The sequence below is a fragment of the Budorcas taxicolor genome, chromosome 2, assembly GCF_023091745.1.
Source record: "Budorcas taxicolor isolate Tak-1 chromosome 2, Takin1.1, whole genome shotgun sequence".
Lineage (NCBI taxonomy): Eukaryota > Metazoa > Chordata > Mammalia > Artiodactyla > Bovidae > Budorcas > Budorcas taxicolor.
The window spans coordinates 50,568,143-50,591,050 of NC_068911.1; the positions used below are offsets into that span (position 1 = coordinate 50,568,143).

General features: G+C 36.6%; 1 protein-coding gene across 1 annotated transcript; it reads left to right on the top strand.

Annotated features, from left to right (window-relative positions):
- Nucleotides 1–7,587: 7,587 nt before the first annotated feature.
- On the top strand, nt 7,588–12,722 carry MSTN (myostatin). The gene is made up of 3 exons (XM_052635569.1): nt 7,588–7,969; nt 9,802–10,175; nt 12,200–12,722. Exons 1-3 carry the CDS (start codon nt 7,597–7,599, stop codon nt 12,578–12,580), a joined length of 1,128 nt encoding a protein of 375 aa, XP_052491529.1. The 5' UTR covers nt 7,588–7,596; the 3' UTR covers nt 12,581–12,722.
- The last annotated feature ends 10,186 nt before the right edge of the window (nt 12,723–22,908 follow it).

The window sequence follows — 22,908 nt, forward strand, 5'->3', positions numbered from 1 at the left end:
GAGAACTCATAGATAAAAGTCAAATCTATCACTTTAGATGTCACTTGAAACCAACTTGATTATAGTAAACAAACTCAGCTGTAAACATTTTTTTTATAACACTGTAGACACTGTACTTTTATACACTGTATAAATGAAGACACTGAAGATGTAAAGTGGTTACCTGGATGATCCAGAATATGCAATAGGCATCAAAAACTAAGTTTTTTATGATGCAAATGAACTTACTTACAAAGCGTAAATAGAGTCACAGATGTAGAAAACATACTTACAGTTACCTAGGGGGATGGAGGGAGGGGGAACTGGGAGATATGAATTGACACACACACACTACTGTATATACAACAGGTAACTAGTAAGGACCTACTGTGTAGCACACAGAACTCTGCCCAATACTCTGTGATGACATAATAGGAATAGAGTCCGAAAAGAGTGGATATGTGTGTATGTATACACTGATTCACACCCCTTGCCTTGCCTAAACACAGACACACAGACACACAGACACACACACACACACACACACAACACACCTTGCCTTGCCTAAACACAGACACCTTGCCTTGCCTAAACACACACAGACACACACACACCTCCCTTTTGAGATTTCTTTCCTCCTCTTTGGCTACTTTTGACTCAGTTTGACCTAGATAGGACCTGTGCTGGGTAAGGGCTTTGGCAGTCTTAAGTAGTGTCAGAGCAAGCACAGTTACTCCCTAGCAAGGTCTTATTACTAGCTACAGAGTCTCTCTGCACAGTCATAGATCACTGAGTGCAAAACTCCAGTGGAATGTTTGAGTCCCAGGCATGCTCTCACAGAACTGCGAGAGGAGGCAAGGATGCAGGACCCACCAGTACTGGGACTCTCTACCAGGGCAAGCAAGAGGGAACCCGATAGAAATGCTGCGAGCCACAGAGCAAGCAAAAACACAAACAGAGCCAACAGAAAGCCTGTAAATATAAATATAGCATCACGTTATGAATATATAAGTATAAATATACCTACCGAAAAATCAGAAAGTTGAACTTTTTTGTATTTAAGGGGACAAGTCATTCATTTATCAGTTCAGTTATCAGTAAACACATTTGGGAACTGTAAAAATCTAAACACACATATAATTTTAACACCAAGTCTTTGAGTCTAGTCTCTTTTTTCAATGGAAAAGAAGAGGAAAGCAAATTATAACTTAATTTTTATTCTTTGTATTACAAATGTATAATTAATAAACTGGAGTTTCCATTTCAGAAAGGAAGAAGAGAAATCACATTTTGCAGCTTTCCTGAACTAATACTGCTTCTAAAGGACAGTGAAATGCAGAAGTTTTGTTAACTGGGATATTATTATGATATGTTGCCATAATATGAATGTTATCATCTCAAGACTGACTTGAAAACCAAAATAAAGAAAACCCTCAAGACCAGATTTCAGTCTACCTCCTTCAGCTGACAAACTTAGCCAAATGTCCTCTACAGAACCTGTAAATTAATAATTGGTAATTATAAAACAATAAAGTGTATATTTCTGCTCTTAGCAATAATTATGTATCAGTTAAAAAGTATACATTGTCTAGAAATCACCATATTTGATGTCTCATTAAAACAAAGTTACAAATATTAAGATGAGAGGACTTAAAGTTAGATGGGAAAATATTCAATTGAAGCAGTATAAAATGCATTACTGTGGGGCAAAGTGTGGTCTGGAGATCCCTGGAGTGAAGACCCTTTTAGACAATCTGTGGAGTAAGAACCATTTTCATAACAAAGCTAAGATTTCCTTGCTATTCTCATTTTCTCTTAAATGTATAGTCAAGTTTTCCAGAGGTTCCATGTTATGTAACATCATTATTACTCTGTCAGCAAATAGAATATATGTTTGCATATGTCTATATTCTAACATTTTTCTTTTTTAATTTATAATACATTAAATATTGATAGATACGACCCACATAAACAAAAGCTTTTGAGGATCCTAAATAACTTTTCAGAGTAGAGGAACCTTGAGACCAAAAGGTTTGAGAATTACTGTTTTAGGGGATACACCTCAAGTGAAAGAGCATGTCTCATCAAATTTCCATTCTATACTGAAGAATCTAGAAGATTGAACCTACGATTGAAGATTGCAGGCTTTATGAAGACAGTGACTGGTTCTGTCTGCTTTCTCCTCAGAATTTAGCATGATGCCAGGCACATAATTTGTTGTTCAGCTGCTAGGTCATCTCTGACTTTTTGCGACCTCATGGACTGCAGCATGCCAGGTTTCTCTGTCCTTCACTATCTCCTGGAGTTTGCTCCAACTCATGTCCATTGAGTCACTGATACCATCCAACCATCTCATCCTCTATAAGACACATTATAGGCATTAGAATATTTCATAAAATAATAAGTGAATTAATACAGTTGAAACTCAAACAGCACAGGGGTTAGAAGTACCAACTCTCATCCAAGTTGAAAATCTACATGTAATCTTACAGTCAGCCTTGGGTACATGCATATCCAAGGTTCTGCATCTGAGGATTCAACCAACCTCAGAGAGTGTAGTACTGCAACACATGTTTAGTGAAAAATGTGCACATAAGTGGACTCATGCAGGTCAAACCTGTGTTGTCCAAGGATCCACAGTACACACACACATGCATACATGCATTTCTAAATGAAAGCTTTGCCATCTGACTTACTCAGTTCAGTTCAGTTTAGTCACTCAGTCGTGTCCAACTCTTTGCGACCCCATGAATCGCAGCACGCCAGGCCTCCCTGTCCATCACCAACTCCCGGAGTTCACTCAGACTCACGTTCATCGAGTCAGTGATGCCATCCAGCCATCTCATCCTCGGTCGTCCACTTCTCCTCCTGCACCCAATCCCTCTCAGCATCAGAGTCTTTTCCAATGACTCAACTCTTCGCATGAGGTGGCCAGAGTACTGGAGTTTCAGCTTTAGCATCATTCCTTCCAAAGAAATCCCAGGGCTGATCTCCTTCAGAATGGACTGGTTGGATCTCCTTTCAGGCCAAGGGACTCTCAAGAGTCTTCTCCAACACCACACTTCAAAAACATCAATTCTTTGGCACTCAGCCTTCTTCACAGTCCAACTCTCACATCCATACATGACCACAGGAAAAACCATAGCCTTGACTAGACGGACCTTAGTCGGCAAAGTAATGTCTCTGCTTTTGAATATGCTTTCTAGGTTGGTCATAAGTTTTCTTCCAAGGAGTAAGCGTTTGTTTTTTTTTTATTTCATGGCTGTGATCACCATCTGCAGTGATTTTGGAGCCCCCAAAAATAAAGTCTGGCACTGTTTCCACTGTTTCCACTGTTTCCCCATCTATTTCCCATGAAGTGATGGGACCGGATGCCATGATCTTCGTTTTCTGAATGTTGAGCCTTAGGCCAACTTTTTCACTCTCCACTTTCACTTTCATCAAGAGGCTTTTTAGTTCCTCTTCACTTTCTGCCATAAGGGTTACTCAAGGTCACATAAAACGTCAGCAAGAAACCCAGAACTATACTCCAGATCTCTATTCCTATACTGTGACTCCCTGAGTCAAGGGTACTTTTGTTTTTGTTCATTTTTGTTCTGTAATCTATTGAGAGCACGGATAATCAGATACTGCCACTGTAGGATGGCAGCTTCTTGGGCTGTTATGTGAACTGAGTGCATAACAGAGCAGTTTGTTTCTGGCTTTAAGCATAATCAGAAAACTGTTATACCAAAGGGCTATCATCACAAGAAAATGGCAAGAGTGATCAGATAAAATGCATCTTTCTCTCCTTTCCCACAACAGAGTCGAATTTTTTGTGATTCATCCTTACTCTAATTCTTAGTCTCCTCCTTTCTTTGGCCACATCATCAAACTTCTGGCAAACTTTTACATTAATAATACTTGGGAGCTTCCAGAATGCAAATAGTAAAACCATTAATGTATTTTGGGAAATATGCTTTATACTCTCAAAGTTGTTTTGAAACGCACACCCCTTCCCCACCCCCCCGTCGGCTGGTGTTTGTAAGAGAGTTGAGAGAAGTTTGCTTGCTACCTTACTCATGGTTACATAAATGTAAGGCCCACTGAGTACAAAGAAGAACACGGGGAAAGAAAACTACAGGTCTTGTGAGGAGGAGCACTGGACTCCTGTGAGAAAAAACTGCTTTCAAAGATGGGAAAGCTAAGACAAAGCCAACACGGTGGTTGACAACGCCCTCCCAGTCACCTAGAAGGAATTCTCTATGCAGTCATCCTAGCAACAAAGTCCTGTCCAAAGTTAGGCCCCCAGCACCCAGACTGCAGTGAAGGTTCCTACTGCTTGTCAACCTTGCTGCTCTGAAGCCAAAGGAAGGTTGCAAATCACGGCACTGGAGGAGGAAAATACATTCTTGAAACTTCTTGAGTACCTCTTAATTCATTCAATACTGACCTCCAGAGATCCTGATTGGATAGAGCTAACTCTCATTATTCACAGTGATTATGTTCTACCCAATCACTGCCAACATGAATAAGTGATTACTGAACCACTGCCCCTAGGGGAACTACAAGGTTAGATTCCCATCAGCCTCTGGTCACGTTTTTGTTAAACAATCAATAAATAACCTTGTTTTGCGTGCATTTCTGTTTTAAAATATCTTGTTTAATACATACTGCTAATTCTTCAACGTTGGATTCACAGCCAAAAGCCCTATAACTGAAGCCTGAATGAAGCTTACATAACACACATTGTTCTTCTATGAGGAAGAAATTTTCCTTCAGTCCTACCACAGCCTTCTTGTTTAAAAATTGTGGGCAAAATATACATAACGTAAAACTGACTATTTAACTGATTTTAACTGTACAGTTCAGTGGCATTAAGTACATTTACCTTGCTGTACAACTGTGATCAACATCCATCTCCAGAACTTTTTGATCTTCCTGAATTGAAAACTCTGCATCTAATGAACAGTAGCTTTCCCCCATCATCCCGCACTCTTCCTCCAGCCCCCCGACACCACAGTCATCCTGTGCCTAGGAACACAGACCTTCAACACTATGCTTGGGGGGCACTGTAAGCAACAGAATCACCCCCTACCTCCACCAAATGCACACAAAAATATAAAAAGCATGGTGATATATCGATTGCAAAAAGGGCCCTTACTAAGTATGAGGGCTGAAACAAGAAAGAGAGTTGACTTGGTTGACCTCAACTGGGATCCTGTGTGTTGGAGGCCTCAAATTTTTCATTGTTCTGTGCATGTGCACAAATGCTTATAAAAGCACTGTAAGTATTGATTATGAAGTTAAGATAAATCTCAGCAAGACATAAATGTGCAAACGTGGGATCCATAAATAATGAGCACTGACCATATGGAAATGATAATCTTTGTTTCCTTTATCCCAGGCAGTAAGGGGAAAGCACTCACAGGGCTACCTTACAACATTTTACTAGAGATCTAGCCTATGTCAGTCGGTAACTGGCAACTACAAACTGAAACAGTTCTAGTTCATGTGGAGGATAAGTTTAACCATAATCTCAAACCCCTCTGCATGAAACAAAGGCTAAGTACTCAAGTACCAGTTATCAATCACTTACTATATGACAGGCACTGTACTCAACAATTTACATGCATTATTGAATTACATGCCCCCAATATGCTATGAGGAAACTGAAGGTTAGAGAAGTATCTCATTCATTATTACACAGTGGCACATTGAGATCTGAACTCAGGTCTATCCAACTCCAGGACCTGAGATCCCAGTTGCTACACAATTCTAATCAAGTTAAAAGGGAAAACAGATTTGATTTGCTCAGAAGTGTATAGGGGCATATGTTATGATTATAACATTACAAAGATTTATATGTTGAAAAATAAATTTACCAAACAAATAAAACTTTATAAGCCAGATCTAATACTGCTCCACAACAAAGACTATCTGAAATCCTTCAGGGCATCTGGTTTGTGTGTGGTTTTCCTTAATCTTTAATGATGGGCAAATCTAATGCATTATGTAAGGCCATTTTTTCTCAAGAGATGTAGATACCTCTTAAGAATTTGATGAAAATGCATTAACTTTTCAGGCTACTGAGTTGCATTTTAGTGCACTGAGGCAGTAAATTAGTGTACAATGTGCGAAAGTAGTGACCTAAAAAATAAATATTTGATATGAACCACTGCACTCTCTTGGGGAAAAAAGTAATGGATTAACTCTCTTAGGAGTCTTTAGCTTCCGCAAAAGTAGTAGGAAAAATAAATCTCCTGTGGCCTGGAAACAGCTTCTATTTCTTTCTGGCTATATTTTGTTTAGCTTTTGAATAGTTCATTTGATTAGACCTTGTGGCTCCCAAAGCTAAGGTTGAGAGTTTGATCCCTACAGAGGCCACTTAAATTTAGAGAACAAAAAGCCCCATTCTCTGCTCGCAGACCTTACCCCAAATCCCTGCCAGGAGTCTGCCCTCCGGTCAAATGAGAAACTTCAAAGGAAGTACTAGGAAGTGGCACAGTACTAGGAAGGAGAAAAATGTACCAGCACAGTAGTGAGAAGCAGAAAAATGGAACATAAAGAACACCTTTATGACGGTGTTCCTTTCCTTTTCTGTGTTCACAATGTTTGGATATAATTTACAGAGAGTAGGTAACTACGTTTTTTCTTTTACCGCTGGAAAGCTGAGGAAAAGTTTGTTACCCATCATAAAATTCACTATCTTCTAAGTCATTCTAAGTCATTCTAAGATCAAATTGCTGACAATATCCTCTTTGTAATAAACAATGAAAAAACACATCCTCTAAGCCATATTAATCTGCAACTTCGATAGGAAGTAACTTAATAGTAGTCAATCGAAACTGAAATACAATTTTCATATGAATAAAAGATATTATTTAAAAGTAATTCCATGAGCAATTTAATATTAAAGTAGGATTTTCATTATGTGCTAAGAATTTATTCAGGGAAACAAGTTTCTCAAATTTTAGCAGAAAATCTTTTACTAGTATCACAGTCTTTTCATTTAAGTCTTCCTGAATAAATCTGTATTTTCTAATTATACAAGACTAAACATAATTTAATATAACGAATAAAATTCTTTTTATTTCAAATGCTTACTTAAATAGTATAAAATCATTTTATTTTCTGAGGGAAAAACATACCAACTTTTTAAGTATGAAGTGTAAATTAAGATTTATTCACTTAAATTATAATTTTAAAGTTTCACATATAAAGATGAATAAGATCTAAGTATATATGTTATTGTTACTAAAGTTTTTTATTTTTCGAATGTCACATACAGCCTTTATTATTCATAGATTTATTCCTTTTAAGAAGTAGTCAAATGAATCAGCTCACCCTTGACTGTAACAAAATACTGTTTGGTGACTTGTGACAGACAGGGTTTTAACCTCTGACAGTGAGATTCATTGTGGAGCAAGAGCCAATCACAGATCCCGACGACACTTGTCTCATCAAAGTTGGAATATAAAAAGCCACTTGGAATACAGTATAAAAGATTCACTGGTGTGGCAAGTTGTCTCTCAGACTGGGCAGGCATTAACGTTTGGCTTGCCGTTACTCAAAAGCAAAAGAAAAGTAAAAGGAAGAAGTAAGAACAAGGAAAAAGATTGTATTGATTTTAAAACCATGCAAAAACTGCAAATCTTTGTTTATATTTACCTATTTATGCTGCTTGTTGCTGGCCCAGTGGATCTGAATGAGAACAGCGAGCAGAAGGAAAATGTGGAAAAAAAGGGGCTGTGTAATGCATGTTTGTGGAGACAAAACAATAAATCCTCAAGACTAGAAGCCATAAAAATCCAAATCCTCAGTAAACTTCGCCTGGAAACAGCTCCTAACATCAGCAAAGATGCTATAAGACAACTTTTGCCCAAGGCTCCTCCACTCCGGGAACTGATTGATCAGTACGATGTCCAGAGAGATGACAGCAGCGACGGCTCCTTGGAAGACGATGACTACCACGTTACGACGGAAACGGTCATTACCATGCCCACGGAGTGTGAGTAGTTCTGCTAGTGCAGAGCAACGACTCTGCTGACTGCTGTTCTAGTGTTCATGAGAAACCGATCTATTTTCAGGCTCTTTTAACAAGCTGCTGGCTTGTACGTAAGGAGGAGGGCAAAGAGCTTTTTTGCAAGACTTCATGAGAAATATACTGAGACTGAAAGCTGCTACATTATCTGTTTCCTTAGAGAGCTAAAAAGCTAAAAATCAGAAATGAAATGCTTACATAGCATTCATGTTATATAGTTTAGTATGACAACTATAACATGTTTATGTTTTCACAGCTTAATGCTACCAAGGTGAAGGATTGGGAGATAGTAGCAGCCATGTGAAAAATTTACATGAAATTTCCTAATTGCATTTGGTTGCCTGAAATATGCATTTATAATAACAGGGTTTTTTTCACTAATAAAAGAGAAAGGAAGAAATCTCTAGATATTGAAGCCTATTTGGGCATTTGCTGAACACTTAGAATGACTTCTGTTATTCAAAACTATTTCTCATAGGATTTTTATGTTCTTCATAGAGTATCTAATTTTGAAAGCTATTACAGTGGAAAGGATAAAAAAATGTTCTTAATAAACTTAATGTATTAGTAAGAGCAATAAGGAAGTAAACACAGCATAATGATAAATCATGAGCCAATGAGCAGAAAATGCTAAGAAATCAACATTTTAATTGAGTAGGTTATGGCTTACAAAGTCCCGCTTATACCCTGACCATGGTACTATTGTTGAGAGTACCTGGTCTGCACATATCTAGGAGGCACATGCTTAATAACCTTCTAAAATATTATTTTATTCCTCATAGGAGGGAGAACTATTACCTGTATGTGGTATCTATGTTGTTTCTGAAAGATAATATGTTTCACATATTTCTGTTGCAGTCAGTTCAAACATATACTCAAGGAAAGGGAGACAGGCACCTCAACAGAGAAAGCATGACCAGGAAGATTTTTGTGCCATGTGTCTGCGATCTGGCTTTATGCTACCCACTTTAGACTGGACTCAGAACAGTTTCAAAATACTGGTTTTCTTATTAAGTAACTAGGTTATAAGGCAACAAATAAATTTCCTTAAAGACTTGTGCTATCAGACAATCCTGGAATAGATTTGCCTTATTTATAAACAATCTTGAGAAAACAAAAAGGCAAGAAATTGCTAAGTGCTTTTGCTTACAATGACAGTCTGACCCTAAAGATAATGTTTTCTAGGTTTTGAAACAGCTTGAATACAACATCTAAATTTTGGTGCCAATTACCTGCTAGTTTTTAAATTTTTTTTCCTTTAAAAGGCTGTCCCAGTGCCCTAACATAACAGATGCACTATATTTTCTACTAATTCCCGAGGCTCAGTTAGTTGCTCACTGTTTCTTGTCCTCAGGTAATTCAGGCCTGGGGGAAGGGTTCCTTCCTCCAGACTGATTGGTACAGCTGCTCAGTAAGTGTAACTACTCAGATTCCCAAAGAATTCTAAGTGGATGTTCTTCCACAGTGTCTCTTGTTCTCTCTAATCATCATCATTTTAAAATTTCATCCACTTTTCATTCCTTAATAGAATTTTCCTTAGTCCACAGTTCTCTGGAAAGGAAGTAGACTGCTCATAAACAGCTGAAAAAACATATGCCTAAAAGATTTTGACAAGCTGTAATAATTGTTATACTTGATATTTTGCTGTTATGAATGAAATGCTACATATTTTTCCATTTTAAAAGACTAAATATGCACACATTATTCCAATTAAAAAAATGTTCATAGATTGACATGGAGGCGTTCGTTCATTTTTCATAAAAATGATCTTAGTAACTTTTTTTCTTATTCATTTATAGCTGATCTTCTAGCGGAAGTGCAAGAAAAACCCAAATGTTGCTTCTTTAAATTTAGCTCTAAGATACAACACAATAAAGTAGTAAAGGCCCAACTGTGGATATATCTGAGACCTGTCAAGACTCCTACAACAGTGTTTGTGCAAATCCTGAGACTCATCAAACCCATGAAAGACGGTACAAGGTATACTGGAATCCGATCTCTGAAACTTGACATGAACCCAGGCACTGGTATTTGGCAGAGCATTGATGTGAAGACAGTGTTGCAAAACTGGCTCAAACAACCTGAATCCAACTTAGGCATTGAAATCAAAGCTTTAGATGAGAATGGTCATGATCTTGCTGTAACCTTCCCAGAACCAGGAGAAGAAGGACTGGTAAGTGATTACTGAAAATAACATGCTAAAAACCTTGTTATGTATTTATTCATAATGTGAATGAATAGTAGTGAAAAATAACTACCAGTTTCCTGTGCTTATAAGCCAGACAAAGGTACCTTACCCCGATGGTAGCCCTGTACCCAATAAAAGTAGGTGTCCCGTTTCACACCCTATGAAAACTCTCTTGATACTTTTACTTTGCATGAGGATTTAAAAGAAAAAAAGTTATACCATGGTCCTTAAGTTTTTAAGGAATTCTTTTGAATTGAAATTGAAATATAAAATGCTTTCCATTGATGTGCTACATGATTATATAAATAAAAACATGAAGTCTTCACAGTGGATTCTAGTACACAACACATTTTTTCCCCCAGAAGAGTGACAAATTTGTTAAAATTCTTGTGCTTAGTAAAGCAGAAAAGTAAACTCTAAAAGTTATAATTAAAATAAAGTGCTTTTACTTATAGAAATTAACTAGATATATGTTTAGGTTTATATACTATTAAATATACTATATTTAAGATCTCTCATGATAAATATGTTCCTTGTTTTATAGACTATTGATGCAGTGATGTATATATGTGGATTACTTTGTGAATTACTCCTAATAAAATAAAAAATTTCAGGCTAGTTAACTTGTACTACCCAGCTATATTCTGAACTGTCTTACTGTTCTTTAACAGGAGTTAACTTAGGTAATGTCAACTAATTTAATATAAAGTCAAACAGAAAATAATGCCTTATATATTATAAAAATTAATAAAAAACATTTAAAAATCTAGTATAAGTTTAGAGCTACTCACTCTTCTGGCTTATCTGTGCTTGTATTTACTTCTGTTTTCAAAAACTTTTTTAATGTGACCATACTTTTTATTTCCATTTATTGATATAATTTACAACAAAAGATTATACTTGCAAGCTTTATAGTTTTTAAATGGCCTTATTTGTAAAGAATATCATATCTAAATGATATCTAAATGTAAAGTAAATCATATCTAAATGAAAACATATTCTTTAAGAGATTGTAAAATTTTCCAAGTGATCAATTTTTCTTTAAATATACTACATAAAATGTTATTAACTCCCCAAATGATGTTATTTTGTATAATCTTAAATACCAATAATTACCAGGTCTATTCTGATTTTAATATAGGATAAAAAAGAATGTGTTCTTATTCTAGGTAGCATTTTAATGATCAAAGTTGGTGACATGGCAGAGGTTTTAATTATTATTAAACAGATGACTAATAAGATGTATTCCTCAGAATTTTCCATATAAAAGGAAAAATGTCTCAAATTCATGAAAAGATTGGTGCAGGAGGAGGATTAGCAAATTGTTATTTAAATATCTGAATGGAAACATATTTTAGTGAAAGAAAAAAAGGGAATATCATTGTATCTTCTTCTGAATCTGCGCCTCTCTCTCTTGGAGTTGGTCTTTCCAACCCTATATACTTACCACTACCTTCATCACTCTACCTTCCTTTTTCCCATTACATCTGTGCAGTACTGGGTGGCAACTATTTTGTTTCGGTGTTAATATCCAAATTTCCCTGAACAAGACCAAGGGAATGGAGAATGAATGAGTATACCTATCCCTCCAGGAGTCATCAGACATATTTAGCCACCATATTTAATCAATAAGCAGGAAGACATAAGCTAGGCTTGTGCCTCTTCTTTCCTCCTTGCTCCTTTCTCTTCTCTTCCCCCCTCCCTTTACTGTCATCCATCAGTATATTCAGAGCATCTATTATGTGTCAGGCATTCAGATACTCAAACTGAGGAAAACAAGAATAAACAAGACAAAGCTCTGACCACAGGGGAATTCCTATGGCTCCTGTAGACTTCTGAGCCATAAAGGAAGAATCAAGCCTAGCGTAAATGAAAATTCCTTAATGCTGTGCATTTTAAAAAGAGATATGACATAAGCAAAATGATTAGTTTCTTTCTTTAATAATGACTCCTTGCGGTAGGAGAGTGTTTGGGGATCTGTTACTAACTCTTCTTTCCTTTCCATACAGAATCCTTTTTTAGAAGTCAAGGTAACAGACACACCAAAAAGATCTAGGAGAGATTTTGGGCTTGATTGTGATGAGCACTCCACAGAATCTCGATGCTGTCGTTATCCTCTAACTGTGGATTTTGAAGCTTTTGGATGGGATTGGATTATTGCACCCAAAAGATATAAGGCCAATTACTGCTCTGGAGAATGTGAATTTTTATTTTTGCAAAAGTATCCTCATACCCATCTTGTGCACCAAGCAAACCCCAAAGGTTCAGCCGGCCCTTGCTGTACTCCTACAAAGATGTCTCCAATTAATATGCTATATTTTAATGGCAAAGAACAAATAATATATGGGAAGATTCCAGGCATGGTAGTAGATCGCTGTGGGTGCTCATGAGATTTATATTTGGTTCATAGCTTCCTAAAACACAGAAGGTCTTCCCCTCAACAATTTTGAAACTGTGAAATTATGTACCACGGGCTATAAGCCTAGAGTATGCTACAGTCACTTAAGCACAAGCTACAGTATATGAACTAAAAGAGAGAATATATGCAATGGTTGGCATTTAACCATCAAAACAAATCATATAATAAAAAGTTTTATGATTTCCAGAGTTTTTCAACTAGGAGATCAAATTCCATTTATGTTCAAATATATTACAACATATGCAGCTGAATGAAAGCAATTCTCCTTGTCTTCTGGTGAATTAAAGGAGGATGCTTTAAAATCTATTTCTTTACAGTTTCACTTAATATTTACAGAAAAATCTATATGTAGTATTGGTAAAATGAAGTATTGTTATATACCATTATTTGAAACATCCTTAAACACTTGAATTTATATTGTATGATAGCATACTTGGTAAGATGAGATTCCACAAAATAGGGATGGTACACCATATGCAAGTTACCATTCCTATTCTGATTGATACAGTACATTAATAGTTTATGCCAATGGTGCTAATACAATAGGCTGAATGGCTGATGTTATCAGGTTTATCAAGCAAAAAACATTCAGTAAAGTAATAAGTTTCTCCTTTCTTCAGGTGCATTTTCACACTCCTCACTATGGGCAATGGATTTTCCATAAAGAAAGAAAAATCATTTTTCTAGAGGTCTACATTCAATTCTGTAGCATACTTGGAGAAGCTGTGTTTAAAAGGCAGTCAAAAAGTGTTCATTTTTGTCAAAATTTCAAAATTATAGCCTGCCTTTGCAATACTGCAGCTTTTAGGATGAAATAATGGAAATGACTGATTCTATCAATATTGTATAAAAAGATTTTGAAAACAGTTGCATTTATATAATATGTATACAATATTGTTTTGTAAATAAATGTCTCCTTTTTTATTTACTTTGGTATATTTTTACAGTAAGGACATTTCAAATTAAGTATTAAGGCACAAAGACATGTCATGTAGGACATAAAAGCAAATGCTTATATTTTGGAGCAAATTAGTTGATTAAATAGTGGTCTTAAAACTCCATATGCGAATGGTTAGATGATTATATTACAATCATTTTATATTTTTTTACATTGTTAGCATTCACTTATGGATTCGTGATGGCTGTATAATGTGAATGTGAAATTTCAATGGTTTACTGTCATTGTATTCAAATCTCAACGTTCCATTATTTTAATAATTATAAATATTAAGCAAACCAAAATGATTTAACTCTATTATCTGAAATCAGAATAATAAACTGATGGTATCTTACAAATTGTTAATTTTATTTTATAATTTGATAATGAATATATTTCTGCATATATTTACTACTATTTTGTAAATTAGGATTTTGTTAATCAAATAAATTGTACTTATGATTAAGTGAAATTATTTCTTACATCTAATGTGTAGAAACAATGTAAGTTATATTAAAGTGTTTTCACCTTTTTTGAAAGACAACAGTTTTAGGTTATAATGATTAACTCTAGATTTCTGGCTTCCACTTTATTATAAAAGTTTAAGGACTGAGCACAAAAGTTTGGTTTAGAAATGTTAGGTCTGCTACTCTAGTTTCTCATGGGTGAAATTCCTGTTACATTGGTTCTGGTCAACTTGCTTTAAACACACAAAAGCAAGGACTAGTTACATCTGTTTCATTTCTCTTTATCTTGACCTGAAAACTATTTATATGTTTTCTTAGGTTCAATTTCCAAATGCATTGCAGTTGGCAAGGGTATATGGTCCTAGAGTTACAAGTTCTACTGAAGCCACAGGGACACAGGGAAACTGCACCTTTTTCCTAGCACTTAATGAGACTGACACATTTATCTGAGTTTGGGGGAATACATTTTCAAATTGAACTGAGAAATAATTATGAAGTGCCTAGAATCCTTAGGTGCAACACTATTTATACATGTTTTTGAAATGAGCTCTCTTCTCCACTCCTGGCCAGTTTAATAACTTAGCTCTAAAGAAGTGACTATGTTTAATTAGCAGTGACTAATTCTCTCTGGTGTTCTGGTTCTTAAATAAATAATTTATAAGTATGATAAATACAATTTTAAACTATATTACAGCAATTTATACTCATGCAAACAAAATGTACTACTTCTTCTAATTGTGATAATATTTAACACTGACAAGGCTGGAGCTATATGTGAGTTGCTCTTGAGGGGGTGGGGGGGCAGCAAGGAGCCAACTGTGATGACGGGCTAAGGCCACTTTTTGGTTGTACATATCAGAACCTGCTTTTTCCCAGGCCATGAATATACATGACCTAAAAGTCTGGGTCAGCAGGTGCATTCACTCTCCTTAGGCTCTGGAGTACAAATAACTGGGGCACTTGAGCCCTACAGTGAGAAATGGGAGGAAGTATCCCTCTCAGTTTCCAAGGGCCCAGCCACAGGACTCCTCAATCTTTATACTCAGCCTTACTCATGGACCCCCAGGACCACATCACCAATCTCTCCATTTAGTCGTCCTTTTCAAAACCCGTAAGACCATGAAAGAAAGCATCAGGACCAATTTCTTTTGTGACAAGACCTAGGCATTTCCCCCCACCCCTATTTTGCCAAAGTCATAGGAATGGCAAATGTGCTTTGGTAGTCTGTCTATGGGCACATCACTTTCATTTTCAGCACCCCAAGAATATTCACTTGTGGCATGTGACATGAATCCCTGAAATTTTCAGAAAACATCATGTAAAGTTCACTGTAGTGTATCTGTTTTAGTATTCTGAATGTTTTGTAATACTTCCCATGCTTCTCACAAATTTATATTAGTTTAAAAGCAAATACAAATAAAAAACAAACAGAAAACCCTTACAAACTCTATGGCTCTTTTTGTATTTCAATTTATTTTTGCACTTCTCTATAGAACTTTAATTTCTTAAACTAAAACGGCAATATTTTGACACTGACAGCAGATAAATTATAACTCAATTACCCTATTCCCCCTTACAGAAACAGATCTGCTTCACTTTAAGCTACCATATACCCACTGAAGAATATCTATGACCCTGTTGGGTCTGTTGAAAACTAGGGACACCCTCACCAGGAACAAGAAAACTCACAGTTTTGCATATAATATCAGGGAGTCTAGGGTCTTCCTAGAGTTTATTCACAAAATTAATTTACAAACCCTTAGGAGGGATATCAAGTTTTCCTTGTTAAGGTAAAAAATTGTTTATGAAGTATTAAAATATGTTTATAAAGGCCTGGTTCCTAGTTAATTGGTTTTAATTCTTAACTAATTTGAATGTTTGAAAAGGAAAATGAATATCAAATCATCCTAGATGTCTTAACATGACTAAGTGAAAGTCTCTCAGTCGTGTCTTACTCTTTGCAACCCCATGGACTATACAGCCCATGGAATTCTCCAGGCCAGAATACTGGAGTGGGTAGCCTTTCCCTTCTCCAGGGGATCATTCCAATCCAGGAATCAAACCCAGGTCTCCCGCATTGCAGGAGGATTCTTTACCAGCTGAGCCAGAGGGAAGCCCAAGAATACTGGAGTGGATAGCCTATCCCTTCTCCAGTGGATCTTCCCAACCCAGGAATTGAACTGGGGTTTCCTGCACTGCAGACAGATTCTTTACCAACTGAGCTATCAGGGAAGGCTCGACATGACTAAAACCCTTTCTAATTGCCAATTAATAATTGGATAATCTTTAAGAAACATAGAGTGTTTTATAACTTGACTAAAACCCTTGCTAATTATAAAAACATTCTATGTTTCTTTAAGATCATCCAATCATCAATTGGCAAATCTGTGACAGATTTAACTAGACAGCTGAATAAAAAGCACTTCAAATTACAAACCCACATTATTTTTTTGTGTCAAGAACAAAGTCAATAAATCATCAGGGTTCTGATGTCTGAGTATCAGAATTAGGCAGGCATGAGAGACATTACTTTGCCGACAAAGGTCCGTCTAGTCAAGGCTATGGTTTCTCCTGTGGTCATGTATGGATGTGAGAGTTGGACTGTGAAGAAGGCTGAGTGCCAAAGAATTGATGCTTTTGAACTGTGGTGTTGGAGAAGACTCTTGAGAGTCCCTTGGACTGCAAGGAGATCCAGCCAGTCCATTCTGAAGGAGATCAGCCCTGGGATTTCTTTGGAAGGAATGATGCTGAAGCTGAAACTCCAGTACTTTGGCCACGTCATGTGAAGAGTTGACTCATTGGAAAAGACTCTGATGCTGGGAGGGATTGGGGGCAGGAGGAGAAGGGGACGACTGAGGATGAGATGGCTGGATGGCATCACTGACTCAATGGACATGAGTCTGAGTGAACTCCGGGAGATGGTGATGGACAGGGAGGCCTGGTGTGCTGTGATTCATGGGGTCACAAAGGGTCGGACACGACTGAGCGACTGAACTGAACTGAGAAGACCACATTTGCTGAGCACCTTTGCAGATCTGTGCTCAGAATCTTCCTCACATGGTCAATATAGGAGACATCACCATCCTCCCTTCACAGAAGAGAGCTCTGAGGAAGTGAGACACCAGGAGGCACCCCAGTGGCTGGTCTGGATTTGAACTCAGAGAAACCTGACATAATGATTCATTGCTCTAGGTACAACAATTCTTCAACAAATCCTAATGAAAAAGTGAAGCTATATTTTTAAATGTTTATACTTTGTAATATATCCTTATCTATATTCAGCATCGGTTTCTGCAAATGTTGTATGGCTGTATTTTGAAGTATTATGAGAAGGTAGAAGAAGAGCAGGTGACTAGCAAAGCCAAGAAACATAACATACAGAGAGAGAAGTGGGTCAGTGTCAGAGGATATGAGAGCCGCAAGAGACATTGGAGCCCATCTAATTAAATACGACAGAAGTGAGGTCTAAAGAGAGGGTTGCCCAAAGTCATACATTGAACTGGTTCATAAACTGAAACAAGAGTTCTGCAGTGCTGGAGGAGAGTGGATTGTGGGTTAGAGTGAGAAGAAAGATTCCAAGAGGCGAAACGCAGGAGAGCTACGAAAGGAAACAGGCTCTGAGTCTTCGTTTGCTGGCTGAGGAATGTCCATACTGGGCACTAACTAAATATCCATGAGGTGAAAATGATTTACATGTATCTAAATAAATCTCTTATCAACTGGAGATTTTCTTGGACAAATAGGCTCCAAAGGGAAATCTATGGCAGTATGTCATTAAAACCACTACTTCACTCTGCACAGTAACACAAATGAACAATATCTTTCAAAGTAATGATGTAATTTCATCTTCATAATGCTTAAAGTATTATTATCATGCCCATTTTATAGAGGGAACTGAGGTTAAAATAAATTAATCAAACCACCCAAGGAAATATAGCATTTATATTTGTATATTAATTATATAAGAAACAGAAATCTAAGTCAAAGTTAAATTTGTTTGGTCATTCATTCCAATAGTACTTATTAAAAATGTAGCATGATAAGAAATTTTATTTAAGGAAATTTGCTGTATGACTCAGGGAACTCAAACCTGAGGTCTATAACAACCTAGAGGGGTGGGAAAAGGTGGGAGGTGAGAGGGAGGTTCAAAAGGGAGGGGACATATGTACACCTATGGCTAATTCATGTTGATGTGTGGCAGAAATGAAACCAATATTGTAAAGTAATTATCCTTCAATTAAAAATAAATAAATTTTTAAAAATCATGCAAACAAAATTCCATTTAAAATATCACATGATCACTTTAAAAAACAAGACACATGAATACTACCCAGTAATATAACTAGGAAATTAAGCCTTAGGCTAAAATATGATATGCAAGTCATGACTTGCCTGGCACATGACATCTAGTGTTGAAATTTCATTTGCACGGCCATTCAGTTCCAGTTTACACATTGCAAAACATATCAAAGTAAACTATACTAATTCTGGCCATCTCTGAGTACAATGTCAAGCAATGCAAAGTGCTACTAAATTTAGTTCATTCATGCCCAGATGGAATTTTGTACTCTTTAAAAAATTAATACATGTTCATTAGGGAGCATTCATTTATAGCAAGATTATGTTTGCTACCATTTAAAACACTAGATAGATTATTTACAAATACTTTACTAGATTACCTGTCAAAATACTTCAATGAATGTCACATCCTGTCAACAACACAGAATGTTCTTGAATGTAAGACTTTATGTATGAAGCTGTCTAATTTATCTGATAGGTATAACATATACATGTAATAATGATAGACAACTCTCCAATAATCTGTTACAATGGTTGAACAGTTCACTTCAGCTACTATTTAACATTACATTAAATGTTCCTGATACAGAAATACATAGTTTTGTCAATGAAACAAACTAACAAAATATAGGCTTTGTCTTTTCACTGATTCCAATTTTGCATTACTTCAAGATAGAAAAGTTTTTTAAACAGTACAGTGCTATTATTTAGGCTCTATAATAAAGGTAATTTTTATTAAACACACATATATCGACTTTCTTGAAAAACAGACTTTAATATTTTCTTTTATCAGTTCTGCATATCACTATAGATAAATCACTATTCACTGGAATCAACTTATCTAAAACATATTTCCAGATTCTGATCTTAAGGAGATCTGTGGAGGATTCTTCCAAGAAGGGCCAACAGATAAATTTGATTCCATTAATCTTAAAGGTAAGCTTTAGGCAAACGAAAAAAGTGAAGAGATTAACCTACTAATTCTTATCTTTAATTTGTTTTCCTAATCATTCAAGACCATTCTACTAAGAAATTTTTTTTTCCTATAATGTTATGTTCTTTTACTTCCCCTAACATCTTATGAAGGACCCTATTCAGAACAAAATCTGATTATGCGGTTTTGGCCATGGATCCTCCACAGGACTTTCCCATATCCGCTCCCACGGACACTAACTCTAAGAAGCCAAACGTCTCTTGGCTCTGTTCCCATGGAACTCAGAATTTTGGCATTACCTCTCCACTAGCCAAAAACAAAACATGTCAATACAGGAACGTTCGCCTACATCATGACATCAGATCTTCAAAATGCTGAGATAGGATTCTGAAAGTGAAAATCAAGCATAAAACACCAATTTACTGAGCAGACTGAAGTGACTGTGGGAGAAAACCCAAACTGTTAAATGGAAACAATAGGGCAGTCATTGAGGCAACTGCTTGGCTTGAGCTCCAAGAATATCTTCCTGAAAAGCTGCATACTTCTCAGCAACTCGAGAAATGGCCTGAGTTATGTAGCTGCCTGCACCCTGAGGAAAGGAGCTACTGGGGCCATCTTGGGCCCTGAAGCAGGCCAGGTGCTCTGGGATAGAGCAAAACAGACCAAATGAGAGCGTTGGTTGCTACTTGCAGACGTTACCTGGCAGCAAGTAAAATTGTCCCAAAGTCTAGAATCTATCAGGACCTATAACTTATGAATTAGTGAATTATAGTTCGTTATAGTTCCAGAGTCATGCAAAATTCCAAGGAAGTTGCATAGGACTGATGGGAAGCTAGCTGGGCTCCCATCTACCCACAGGTCAGGATGCATCTCTGTGACTGAAATAACTTGCACCAACTGGGACTTTCCTGGGGGAAGACCCTACACGGCAGTGCCAGCAGAGCTCTCTCCTTTGCTGATAGGGGAGGGTAGACTGTGACTAGTGAGCCCCACCTTGCTTTTACCAGATGTTTGAACAAGCAATCCTTGTACTGGCCAAAGAGAGCAGTGTTATTTCAGGCAGAATTTGTGCCAAAGGCTGGAATATGGCTTTATACCTGTTGATACAACATGCATTGTGTTGATACACTGTATCTGGTAACCAGGTACATTACCTGGTTAGTATTCTTGGGCCTCATATATCCTGTTCAGATTGGCAAGAAATAAACTACTCATGGAATCTTGGACAGGAGGCATGAACATTTATTTACAAGGGAGAAGTACATTATATAGATATTAGTATCTCCACTTTTAAAATGAGGAAGTTGAGGTTTAGAGATGTTTGTGACCAAGTGACTAAGACAGGTGCAAACATGATGAGAGAAATACAAATACAGAACTAATACAACACTGTAAATCAACTATACTTAAATAAAAAAATTTAAAGATTACAAAGGGACCTACTTAAAAAAAAGGGCCTACTCTCCTTATTATGCAAATAAATAAATAAATGTAAAAAGAGACGTACTAAATGGCATAAGGAACTATACTCAATATCTTGCAATGATCTATAAAGGAAAAGAATTTGAAAAGGAATATGTGTCCACAGTCACTCAGTCACGTCAACTCTTTGTGACCCCATGGACTGTAGCCTGCTCGCCTCCTCTGTCCATTCTTATCCAGGTAAGAATACTGAAGCGGGCTGCATTTCCTTCTCCAAAAAAGGAATACATAGAAGAATTCAGCCTATGAAGTAGGGCATCAAAAAAGATCACTGTCTAAAATTTCTCTCTTTCCATCAAATTCATTTGCATCATAACCTCATGAGATCTTTACAGGAGAGGATATAGGAATGGATTCTGGCTATATATATATATATATATATACATATATATGCGCTGCTAAGTCACTTCAGTAGTGTCCGACTCTGTGTGACCCCATAAATGGCAGCCCACTAGGCTCCTCTGTCCCTGGGATTCTCCAGGCAAGAACACTGGAGTGGGTTGCCATTTCCTTCTCCAATGCATGAAAGTGAAAAGTGAAAGTGAAGTTGCTCAGTCATGTCTGACTCTTAGCGACTCCATGGATTGTAGCCTACCAGGCTTCTGCGTCCATGGGATTTTCCAGGCAAGAGCACTGGAGTGGGTTGCCATTGCCTTCTCCATATATATATATATAAGAGCATGCACACACACACACACACACACACACACACACACATATAAATTGAATCACTGTGCCATACACCTAAAACTAACACAATATTGTAATTCAACTATACTTCAGTTAAAAAGGTAAAACAGCCAAAACCTCCCAAATGTAGAAGTAAAGTTATTAGTTCAGATGTGAAACTATTAGTGCAGACGTGAAAAAATAGATTTTCTAATTGTGAAACTGACATCAGCTTTTATCTCAAGTTTCCTATGCTATATCACCATTTCTGCTCTATAGAGGCACTGTGATATCAATGGGACCTGCTCTAATAATGCTTCTCACCTCCACAGACCTCGACCAGAAAATGACAAACAATATACCCCTACTTTCAAGTATCCAAATTTAGAGGATGACTGTAACGTGTTTCTCTTCTCTACGTCTAGCTCAGCCTATGAAGCAGGGCATCAAAAAAGATCACTGTCTAAAACTTCTCTCTTTCCATCAAATTCATTTCCATCATAAGCTCATGAGATCTTTATGTGAGAGGATATAGGGATAGTTCTAGCTATCTGAATCCATTTACTAATACTCTATATTTCATACCTGAACCCTAGACCTTTGAACTTAAAATTTTTCTAAATACCTTTTTTTATTGATTCTGATCTGAAAAGTACCTTCTATAAAAAATTTAACCTTTTAATAAATTATACTGTTCATTCTAATAATAAAAATGTAAATTAAAATTACATACTTGTTTCAATGCCATTCTCCCAAATCATCCCACCCTCTCCCTCTCCCTCTGAGTCCAGAAGTCCTCTCTGGGGTTCATGTTTGGGAACGCATGTACATCCGTGGTGGATTCATGTCTATGTATGGCAAAACCAATACAGTATTGTAAAGTAAAATAAAGTAAAAATAAAAATTAAAAAAAAATTACATACTATACTTTCACCTACAAATCCACTAAATTTTTATATTAAAATCTAGTGTTATTAGTAAGATGATCAGCAATAAACACTCTAAACACTGCCCATAGAAAGGCCCTGACCAGCTGCCTTCCAATATTTAATAAAATCCTTAAAGTTTCTACAGAATAATTTTAATTCTAAAATTTTATCTAGGGCTTCCCCAGTGGTTCAGTTGGTAAAATTTTATCCAAGAAAAACAAAGATTAAAATATTTACATGAAATCACAGTGCTATTTACTATTTTTAAAACTGGAAGTTATGTCTCCAGCAATAAGATATGGTTACATTGATTATGATAGATAACAATAGCATGTATGCATGATAAGTTGTTTCAGTCATGTCCAGCTCTTTGCAATCCCATGGACTGTAGGCCCTCAGGTTCCTCTGTTTATGGGATTCTCCCAGCAAGAATACTGGAGTGGATCTTCCTGACTCAGGAATTGATCCTGCATCTCTTATGTCTCCCGAACTGGCAGACAGGTTCTTTATCAGTAGCACCACGTGGAAAGCCCTTAACAATAGCATATTAAAATTTAAAGACAAGCTGAGGACACAGCAAAT